The sequence below is a fragment of the Mustela nivalis genome (assembly GCF_964662115.1).
Source record: "Mustela nivalis genome assembly, chromosome: 9".
Lineage (NCBI taxonomy): Eukaryota > Metazoa > Chordata > Mammalia > Carnivora > Mustelidae > Mustela > Mustela nivalis.
The window spans coordinates 66479596-66491834 of record NC_139028.1 but is presented as its reverse complement, the minus strand read 5'-3'; the positions used below and the strand labels follow the sequence as shown (position 1 = coordinate 66491834).

Here is a 12239-nt window from a genome sequence, read left to right as displayed (position 1 = left end):
GGCAGCAAGCTCTTTGAAGCACAGTTGCTATACTAGGTAGAACAAGATATGTAAAATATATTACTAATTATTACATAAATACTGGGAACCATAACACGTTTTTAAAGTTTTATTTGTCCCCTTTGTTTATTTTTTGCTTTGCACAATTTTAACTGTACCAGCTAAGAAAATTTAGTTGCATTTGCAAGTATTTTTATAAACATATATTTTTATCCCCAGGGGTACAGGTCTGTGAATCACCAGGTTTACACACTTCACAGCACTCATTTGCAAGTATTTTTATACAACCCTATGCACAGCCAGGTGCCAGATAATTTCAGAATCACAAGGAGAGATAGTTTTGTGTGTTGAAAACAGTTCTAGATAAAATTGTGAGACCTTCATCTTTAGCTGTTTCCAGCTACCACAAATTTATAAGTAGCTACACCCCAATGAATTATATTGCTACATGAGTGAAATTCCTCATAGCCAAGGATACCAAAGATAATATTTTTTACATTTAAATAAATAGTATGGCCTTAATTATTAAGATGCATTTAACCCAATGGATTATAATCATAGACTTCACATCATAATATCTGAAGTATTTAAGTAATGACAGGATCTCAATTTTTATAAAATTAAAATTATTTCTAAAAATTGAGCAAGAGAAAAATATGCATATTGTACTTTTCTATTCCAGGGGAAACTAAATATCCTTAGTAGGGTATAACATAAATATAAACTTTTGAAATATGATGTGGATACATTGCTAGGATTTCTAACTTCTGTTTTGAGCTCTAAAATGCCTTTAGGTCAAGATAAGATTTTTCTCATTGTTAAGAAAGAAGGAAAAGTAGATATCCAGAGACACTGATATTACAAGAAAGGGAATAGTAAATTCCCTGACAAATGCAGAGTATCAGGAAGCAAAGATACATGGATTTAATATATTTAATGAAGAATTAACAGATAAATCACCCTGGAAAAGATTAGAATTAGAAATGGAAGGGAATAGATGGAAATGATTTCTATGGCACTCCACTCCAATACATTTATATTTAAAGGGAATTTATGAAGTACCTGTTAAGCTGTATAGTCCCAATGGACACCAACTCTACTATAACCACTTCTCAACATACTCTGTTGACTCTATTTCTGTTCTTTACTCTTTTGTTGGCAATTATGATGACAACATATCTAGAGCACATAAATAAGTATGTATTTAAATCATTTAGATTGAAACCTTCATTGCCTTGAGGACATGCCTACATCACAGTAGAACTGACTTTTGTGGGGAAAAGCAGATGGAGGATTCCTTGGCGGATCTGTTTCGTCTTCACACTATAGATGATTGGATTGAGCACAGGTGGGACCAATAAGTAGACGTGAGCCATGAAGATATGGATGAGTGGGGAAGAGTGTTTGGCAAAACGATGGACGATAGAGAGCCCAATCATAGGCACGTAAAGGATGAGTACAACACAGATGTGGGATGCACATGTGTTGAGAGCCTTAAGCCTCCCCTCACGTGATGCAATTCTTAATATTGACTGAAGGATGCACATATAAGACACAAAAATACCCAGAGAGTCCATGCCCCACAGCACAATGACCAGAAGCAACCCATATATAATATTAAACATGGTGTCAGCACAGGCAAGGCGAATCATGTCCTGGTGTAGACAATAGGAATGAGAAAGGGTGTGGGAGTGGCAGAAAGGAAAGAAGGCCAGCCGGGCCAGAAGTGGAATCATGGCAAAGGCACTCCTAAGCAGAGCTGCAATTCCAATTTTAGCAATAAGTCTTGGTGTGAGAATGGTAGCATATCGTAGAGGGTGGCAGATAGCCACATAGCGGTCAAAGGCCATGGCCAAGAGCACAGATGATTCTGTGAAGGAGAAAGTGTGAATAAGAAACATTTGGACCACACAGATATTGAACTGGATTTCCCTGGAAATGGACCACAACACCCTGAAGAGTGATATCATTGTGGGCATGGACATGCCCATGTCAGTGAGGGAGAGCATGGCCAGGAAGTAGTACATGGGCTCGTGGAGCCTGGGGTCCGTCCGAACAATATGCAGGATGGTGCAGTTGCCCATTATTCCAACAAGGTAGAGGACACAGAATGGGATGGATATCCAGTGGTGAAATTCCTCATAGCCGGGGATACCTGTGAGATAGAATGTGGAGGACAGGGTATTACTGGAGTTTATGTTTGCCATGGAGCTCGCTGTTAAATCACCACCCAGTTTCAGGATCCCACTCCAGTGGGGCGGGCAATGATGAGATCAGCATCTGAGCCTGGAAAGCAAAACAAAACAGTGAAACTTCAGTGCTTTCTGTAAACACTCTTCCATTCATCCCCACATTTCTTGCTCTTTCTTCATTGCATTGCTGAGCATGGCAAGTTACGTAAAATATCTACTTTACAAACACAAGGACTTTTCTTCCTGCCTCTCAGATGCAGATCCATTGACATCCTGTCTAAATATGGACAATCTTCTTCTAAATACACTATGAGGAGCAGTGTATAGAAAAGAGTTCTAAATTACAACTTTCATTTTATAGTTTTCTTCCAGAATTACCTTGGTGAGGGCTATTTATTTTAACATTACTCTTTTTTTAATAACTTCTTCAGTGATTTACATATAATGTCTTATTCTGCCTAAGAACATAGATTTTCAGGAATACTAGAACACCATGCAGGTACCTTTACAAGATTTGGGCAAGTATGGGTCAGCAGTCCTTGTGAACATAAGCAGGTTTACTAACATATCCCCAGTTATAAATTGAAGGAATAGGCCTGGTCTTAGACTAACATTGCCAGAAGCTAAGTATGGGTTAAAATAGACTTAATTAAAATAATTTTGAATTTAAAAAATATAATAATTAAATATGGAATTTCAGATCTTATCAGTCATTTAGAGAACTGGCACCTTCTACAAGAAAAAAATAAAAAGAAAAATAGGTGCTATAAGGAAAGACAGAGTAGTAAGTCATGATTCAAAGCAAAAACAAGAGAAAATAAGATTAGGAAAAGAAATGATAATGTTCAGAAAAACACCTGATCTTGAAATGAAATATTTCCTACTCAGAACAAATGAGAACATTTATTTCCCCCACAATAGATGCCTATACTTCTTCTGTGGTCAAGAAAAACATCTCTGAAGCAAGAAAGATCAGCCACCTCTCAACATCTCACTTTCCCATCACTTGCCAAGAATTCCTGCTTAACAAAATACTCTATTGAGAATTTATAATCCAGAAGACAGATTACTTGCCGTTGTAAAAAAAAAAATATGCTTGTCTCTTCCTATCATGTAAACTCTACTTTCATCCTTTAGGAACGTCAAATCTCTTTCAATCTTCTCTAGCTCCACAAAGATAAAAACTGAATTCAGCAATTTTGACTGGAATAGTTAATAATCACAATTTTCTAGGAAATGGAAGACCCGTAATCTAGAAAGCAAATAAGCAAATGTCAGAGATAGATTCAATCTCTCTGACTACTCACATTACAATTGAATACTGCTCACATATTGTATACCTGGTGCCTATGGTCCTATTTTCTTGAATCTGCCTGGCTTATTACCACCACAAGTCCTTCTTCTCTTGCCCTGGGCTTGTCTCCTTTACCTTACTTTCTTCCTTTCTACACTTGAACTCATTACCTTCAATGCCCAGATTTTCCAGTATTATTTCTTTTTTATGTTGATTATTTTCCAATATCTCATCCCTAATCCAAACATAGAAATATGGCTTCTTTTTACCTCACTCCTTGGTCAGCCAGACCATTTCTCCAATTTTATAGGGGTTCTCTCCTTCTGCCACGAAAAGGTGAACTTGAAGTTTAATTTAAAACTGGAAGATACCTGAGCTGGAGGCCAGTCTGAAGCAGCTTTATCATCTCCATGACTTTCTATTGAGGTTTTAGGAAACAACTGTCCACCATTCCCTTTATTCAGACTCTCTCTCTGCTTCCACAAACCTATCCACAACAGGAATATTCTGGTTCCAAGGCTTCCTCACTTTTTAAGTGGGACAAATTGCTGATTTTCCCCTGTAGCAAAGTAGCCTCATCTGTGAATTGTAGATAAAAACAATTTGACAGAATTGTGCTTCAGAATAAAGGAGATCCTGTGGGTGAAATACATAGCCTAGAGCCTTACATATAAAAAACATAATGACATAATATTTTGAACATAAAATAATGGTAATAATGATGAAGACAACAATGACAACAACAATATTTCTTTGAAGTGTAATGGAAGGAAGTAAGATATGAGGAGACTCTGGAGTATCCTTCCAGAGAGGAAACCCCTGAGTGGGCATCTCACAAAAGTGACCTAGGTCAGCTGAGTGAAGTGAAAGATATCAGATTCATCTCTGTGCCATCTAGTGAAAAATTCAGTATTGCCATAGGTACAAACTGCTTCATGCTCTTTTACTCTACCCCCAAATTCTTCTGGTAATTTTGATAGCTTTACTTATATACTTTTCATTCTATTCATTGCCAATTTGAGAAAAAAAAAGATACATTTCAGGATAAAATGGGAAGTCTCTTGAAGAAAAGCAATGAGATTTGGGACTACCATGAGCTTGGAATCTGAGCAGCCATGTTAGTATTCTGAAGTAGCCACAACAACAAATATGCACCATATTCCATGTATTCACTACGATCTGCCTTGCCTATTATCCCACAACTCCTTGTATTTTGACATGGCTTCATTTTGACTACCCAACTCCTACTACTTCTGATCCTGTAATGTAAACTTCATTCACATGGCCTTGTGATGTCTTCTACCATTCCTCAGAAGAGGAGGATGGTGTTTGAGGACTTAGTTTATAAACTCAAAGGCTGAAAGGAGTTATAATTTGGGGTTTACATTTGTGAGTCACAATTAATGTCATATCAAAAGCACTGATATTTGGGATTCTTGGAGTCTTTGAAGGTGATCTGATACAATCTCAATCACTGTGGAATCTCCATTCTCTCATGTCAGAAAAATAAATTGTCACCCCCATGTAAACATCACATCCTGCCCAGGGACATAGACACCACCTACCATAAAGATCTAGGGGATCTCAAGCAATTCCAATCTGAAAAGTCTGACTGAGGCTGGCCTGAATACTATAAGAATGAGAATGAACAATGAAGGTATTTTGGTGAAAATTATGTCCTGTGATGAACTGAGAACCTCTTCCTTCCAGAACAGTCTCTTGGTTCTCCTCCTCACACTCTGGGTGTCCACTCTCCTCTCTTTTGTCTCTCAGGTCCCCCTCTGTGTTTCCCTCTTACCTCCTGCTTTCATTGTCACTAGTCCTCACATACCTGGCAGAATAGTACCTCTTATCATTAGAGACCATTCTAATTATCAGAGCAAGAAGGATCAGATAAGTCTTCCTCCAATCCTTTGAGACAGGAAACCCCAGGATAAATGCAGCACAGTGTGTGTAACCCTGTCAGTGCTGCCAGTTCAGTGTGGTTTCTCCCCAGCACTCAGGCTGCAGCAGGGGATGGCAGTTTGGGAATACAGGGGCAAGAATTCTATTGAGATTCTCTAATGCTTTCTGCCTCAATGTCTGGAACAAACGAGGTAGTGCAACACGAGATGAATAATTAGTTTGTATCCAGAATATGATGGGTCAGTAAAGATGTTTGGTTTCAATATAGCCAATGAGAGGGCCTTGTTACGTACTTAAACTGGGGATAGACCTAAGTTTGTGCCATAAGAGCTGGAAGTGACATTAGTTCAGTACTATTATTATACACTGCATAAAAATGAGATTCTGTTATGTGATCTGCTTCCCTCAAAATCATACAACAATGGGTATATGGAAATGTGTGTTCCTTTTACTCAATTTTGCTGTGAACCTAAAACCACTATAAAATAAAATCTATATTTAAAACCAGATATAAAACAATAAAACCAATGTTATCACTCAGCTGATTGGCTTGTGTGGTCCTGTGCCATAGAGTTCTTGATGCAGAAGATTAGGATGTTTTTTATGATTAAAAATGGAGGCTTTTGGGGAGGAGTCAAGATGGCGGAGAAGTAGCAGGCTGAGACTACTTCAGCTAGCCGAAGATCAGCTAGATTAGTTTATCTAAAGATTGCAAACACCTGAAAATCCATCGCCAGATAGAAGATAAGAAGAACAGCAATTCTGGAAACAGAAAAACAACCACTTTCTGAAAGATAGGACCAGCGGAGAAGTGAATCCAAAGCGACGGGAAGATAGACCCCAGGGGGAGGGGCCGGCTCCCGGCAAGCGGCGGAGCAACGGAGCACAAAATCAGGACTTTTAAAAGTCTGTTCCGCTGAGGGACATCGCTCCAGAGGCTAAAGCGGGGCGAAGCCCACGCGGGGTTAGCGTGGCCTCAGGTCCCGCAGGGTCACAGAAGGATTGGGGGTGTCTGAGTGTCGCAGAGCTTGCGGGTATTGGAACAGGAAAGCCGGCTACAGAGACAGAGCCGACAGTAACCTCGCAGCTCGGTGTTACCTTGAACCGGTCGCAGGCTCGGTGAGCTCGGAGCGCGGCCAGAGGTCAGGCAGACAGAAGTAACTGGGCGCTGTTCTCCTCCGGGCTGGAGACCAGGAGGCCGCCATTTGTATTCCCATCCTCCGGATCTACGGAAAGCGCTCAAGGAACAAAAGCTTCTAAAAGCAAACCCGAGCGGATTACTCACCCCGGCCCCTGGTAAGGGCGGTACAATTCTGCCTGGGGCAAAGACACTTGAGAATCACTACAACAGGCGCCTCCCCCAGAAGATCAACAAGAAATCCAGCCAAGACCAAGTTCACCTACCAAGGAGTGCGGTTTCAATACCAAGGAGAGCAGCAGAATTCCAGAGGTGGATTAAGCAAAGCAGGGAACTCATGGCTTTTCCCCTGTGATTTTTTTTAGTCTTGCAGTTAATTTAATTGTTTTCTTTTCATTTTTTGTTTTTTTTTCTCGCCTTCTGGAAATTTTTTTTTTAACTTTTACCTTTTTCTTTTTTAACTTTTTTTAACTAGTTATCCAATATATATATTTTTTCTTTTTTTATATTTTTCTTGTTTTTTAAATTCTTTTCTTTTTTTTTTCTTTTTTCTTTTTTTTTTCTTTCTTCCGTTTTGAACCTCATTTTATCCCCTTGCTCCCCCCTCACAATTTGGGATCTCTTCTAATTTGGTTAAAGCATATTTTCCTGGGGTTATTGCCTCCCTTTTAGTATTTTACTTTCTCCTTCATATACTCTTATCTGGACAAAATGACAAGACGGAAAAATTCAACACAAAAAAATGAACAAGAGGCAGTACCAAAGGCTAGGGACCTAATCAATACAGACATTGGTAATATGTCAGATATAGAGTTCAGAATGACAATTCTCAAGGTTCTAGCCGGGCTTGAAAAAGGCATGGAAGATATTAGAGAAACCCTCTCGAGAGATATAAAAGCCCTTTCTGGAGAAATAAAAGAACTAAAATCTAACCAAGTTGAAATCAAAAAAGCTATTAATGAGGTGCAATCAAAAATGGAGGCTCTCACTGCTAGGATAAATGAGGCAGAAGAAAGAATTAGTGATATAGAAGACCAAATGACAGAGAATAAAGAAGCTGAGCAAAAGAGGGACAAACAGCTACTGGACCACAATGGGAGCATTCGAGAGATAAGTGACACCATAAAACAAAACAACATTAGAATAATTGGGATTCCAGAAGAAGAAGAAAGAGAGAGGGGTTGCAGAAGGTATAATGGAGAGAATTATTGGGGAGAATTTCCCCAATATGGCAAAGGGAACGAGCATCAAAATTCAGGAGGTTCAGAGAACGCCCCTCAAAATCAATAAGAATAGGCCCACACCCCGTCACCTAATAGTAAAATTTACAAGTCTCAGTGACAAAGAGAAAATCTTGAAAGCAGCCCGGGAAAAGAAGTCTGTAACATACAATGGTAAAAATATTAGATTGGCAGCTGACTTATCCACAGAGACCTGGCAGGACAGAAAGAGCTGGCATGATATTTTCAGAGCACTAAACGAGAAAAACATGCAGCCAAGAATACTATATCCAGCTAGGCTAACATGCAGCCAAGAATACTATATCCAGCTAGGCTATCATTGAAAATAGAAGGAGAGATTAAAAGCTTCTAGGACAAACAAAAACTGAAAGAATTTGCAAACACCAAACCAGCCCTACAGGAAATATTGAAAGGGGTCCTCTAAGCAAAGAGAGAGCCTACAAGTGGTAGATCAGAAAGGAAAAGAGACCATATACAGTAACAGTCACCTTACAGGCAATACAATGGCACTAAATTCATATCTCTCAATAGTTACCCTGAATGTTAATGGGCTAAATGCCCCTGTCAAAAGACACAGGGTATCAAAATGGATAAATAAACAAAACCCATCTATATGTCGCCTCCAAGAAACTCATTTTAAGCCCGAAGACACCTCCAGATTTAAAGTGAGGGGGTGGAAAAGAATTTACCATGCTAATGGACATCAGAAGAAAGCAGGAGTGGCAATCCTTATATCAGATCAATTAGATTTTAAGCCAAAGACTATAATAAGAGATGAGGAAGGACACTATATCATACTCAAAGGGTCTGTCCAACAGGAAGATTTAAAAATTTTAAATATCTATGCCCCCAACATGGGAGCAGCCAACTATACAAACCAATTAATAACAAAATCAAAGAAACACATCAACAATAATACAATAATAGTAGGGGACTTTAACACTCCCCTCACTGAAATAGACAGATCATCCAAGCAAAAGATCAGCAAGGAAATAAAGGCCTTAAACGACACACTGGACCAGATGGACATCACAGATATATTCAGAACATTTCATCCTAAAGCAACAGAATACACATTCTTCTCTAGTGCACATGGAACATTCTCCAGAATAGCTCACATCCTCGGTCTTAAATCAGAACTCAAACGGTATCAAAAGATTGGGATCATTCCATGCATATTTTCAGACCACAATGCTCTAAAGCTAGAACTCAACCACAAAAGGAAGTTTGAAAAGAACCCAAATACATGGAGACTAAACAGCATCCTTCTAAAGAATGAATGGGTCAACCGGGAAATTAAAGAAGAATTGAAAAAAATCATGGGAACAAATGATAATAAAAATACAACGGTTCAAAATCTGTGGGACACAACAAAGGCAGTCCTGAGAGGAAAATATATAGCGGTACAAGCCTTTCTCAAGAAACAAGAAAGGTCTCAGGTACATAATGTAACCCTACACATAAAGGAGCTGGAAAAAGAACAAGAAAGAAACCCTAAGCCCACCAGGAGAAGAGAAATCATAAAGATCAGAGCAGAAATCAATGAAATAGAAACAAAAAACAATAGAACAAATCAACGAAACTAGGAGCTGGTTCTTTGAAAGAATTAATAAAATTGATAAACCCTGGCCTGACTTATCAAAAAGAAAAGAGAAAGGACCCAAATAAATAAAATCATGAATGAAAGAGGAGAGATCACAACTAACACCAAAGAAATACAAACTATTATAAGAACATACTATGAGCAACTCTACGCCAATAAATTTGACAATATGGAAGAAATGAATGCATTCCTAGAAACATATAAACTACCACAATTGAACCAGGAAGAAATAGAAAGCCTGAACAGACCCATAACCAGTAAGGAGATTGAAACAGTCATGAAAAATCTCCAAACAAACAAAAGCCCAGGGCCAGACGGCTTCCCGGGGGAATTCTACCAAACATTTAAAGAAGAACTAATTCTTATTCTCCTGAAAATGTTCCAAAAAATAGAAATGGAAGGAAAACTTCCAAACTCATTTTATGAGGCCAGCATCACCTAGATCCCAAAACTAGACAAGGATCCCATCAAAAAAGAGAGCTATAGACCAATATCCTTGATGAACACAGATGTGAAAATACTCAACAAAATACTAGCTAATAGGATTCAACAGTACATTAAAAGGATTATACACCACGACCAAGTGGGATTTATTCCAGGGCTGCAAGGTTGGTTCAACATCCGCAAATCAGTCAATGTGATACAACACATTAATAAAAGAAAGAACAAGAACCATACGATACTCTCAATAGATGCTGAAAAAGCATTTGACAAAGTACAGCATCCCTTCCTGGTCAAAACTCTTCAAAGTGTAGGGATAGAGGGCACATACCTCAATATCATCAAACCCATCTATGAAAAACCCACTGCAAATATCATTCTCAATGGAGAAAAACTGAAAGCTTTTCCGCTAAGGTCAGGAACACGGCAGGGATGTCCATTATCACCACTGCTATTCAACATAGTACTAGAGGTCCTAGCCTCAGCAATCAGACAACAAAAGGAAATTAAAGGCATCCAAATCGGCAAAGAAGAAGTCAAATTATCACTCTTCACAGATGACATGATACTATATGTGGAAAACCCAAAAGACTCCACTCCAAAACTGCTAGAACTTATACAGGAATTCAGTAAAGTGTCAGGATATAAAATCAATGCACAGAAATCAGTTGCATTTCTCTACACCAACAGCAAGAAGGAAGAAAGAGAATTTAAGGATTCAATCCCATTTACAATTGCACCCAAAACCATAAGATACCTAGGAATAAACCTAACCAAAGAGGCTAAGTATCTGTACTCAGAAAACTATAAAGTAATCATGAAAGAAATTGAGGAAGACACAAAGAAATGGAAAAATGTTCCATGCTCCTGGATTGGAAGAATAAATATTGTGAAAATGTCTATGCTACCTAAAGCAATCTACACATTTAATGCAATTCCTATCAAAGTACCATCCATCTTTTTCAAAGAAATGGAACAAATATTTCTAAAATTTATATGGAACCAGAAAAGACCTCGAATAGCTAAAGGGATATTGAAAAAGAAAGGCAACGTTGGTGGCATCACAATTCCGGACTTCAAGCTCTATTACAAAGCTGTCATCATCAAGACAGCATGGTACTGGCACAAAAACAGACACATATATCAATGGAACAGAATAGAGAGCCCAGAAATAGACCCTCAACTCTACAGTCAACTAATCTTCGACAAAGCAGGAAAGAATGTCCAATGGAAAAAAGACAGCCTCTTCAATAAATGGTGCTGGGAAAATTGGACAGCCACATGCAGAAAAATGAAATTGGACCATTTCCTTACACCACACACGAAAATAGACTCAAAATGGATGAAGGACCTCAATGTGTGAAAGGAATCCATCAAAATCCTTGAGGAGAACACAGGCAGGAACCTCCTCGACCTCAGCTGCAGCAACATCTTCCTAGGAACAACGTCAAAGGCAAGGGTAGCAAGGGCAAAAATGAACTATTGGGATTTCATCAAGAACAAAAGCTTTTGCACAGCAAAGGAAACAGTTAACAAAATCGAAAGACAACTGACAGAATGGGAGAAGATATTTGCAAACGACATATCAGATAAAGGACTAGTGTCCAGAATCTATAAGGAACTTAGCAAACTCCACACCCAAAGAACAAATAATCCAATCAAGAAATGGGCAGAGGACATGAACAGACATTTCTGCAAAGAAGACATCCAGATGGCCAACAGACACATGAAAAAGTGCTCCATATCACTCGGCATCAGGGAAATACAAATCAAAACCACAATGAGATATCACCTCCCTCCAGTCAGAATGGCTAAAATCAACAAGTCAGGAAATGACAGATGCTGGCGAAGATGCGGAGAAAGGGGAACCCTCCTACACTGTTGGTGGGAATGCAAGCTGGTGCAGCCACTCTGGAAAACAGCATGGAGGTTCCTCAAAATGTTGAAAATAGAACTGCCCTATGACCCAGCAATTGCAGTATTGGGTATTTACCTTAAAGATACAAACGTAGTGATCCAAAGGGGCACATGCACCCGAATGTTTATAGTAGCAATGTCCACAATAGCCAAACTATGGAAAGAACCTAGATGTTCATCAACAGATGAATGGATCAAGAAGATGTGGTATATATACACAATGGAATACTATGCAGCCATCAAAAGAAATGAAATCTTGCCATTTGCGACAACATGGATGGAACTAGAGCGTATCATGCTTAGCGAAATAAGTCAAGCAGAGAAAGACAACTATCATATGATCTCCCTGATATGAGGAAGTGGTGATGTAACATGGGGGCTTAAGTGGGTAGGAGAAGAATCAATGAAACAGGATGGGATTGGGAGGGAGACAAACCATAAGTGACTCTTAATCTCACAAAACAAACTGAGGGTTGCTGGGGGGAGGGGGTTTGGGGGATGAGGGTGG

General features: G+C 39.0%; 1 protein-coding gene across 1 annotated transcript; it reads right to left on the bottom strand.

Annotated features, from left to right (window-relative positions):
- Window positions 1-1247: 1247 nt before the first annotated feature.
- LOC309840106 (olfactory receptor 51L1-like) lies at window positions 1248-2207 on the bottom strand (the record flags this gene model as incomplete). The annotated part of the gene is made up of 1 exon (XM_082682174.1): window positions 1248-2207. One exon carries the CDS (start codon window positions 2205-2207, stop codon window positions 1248-1250), a length of 960 nt encoding a protein of 319 aa, XP_082538300.1.
- Between the last annotated feature and the right edge of the window lie 10032 nt (window positions 2208-12239).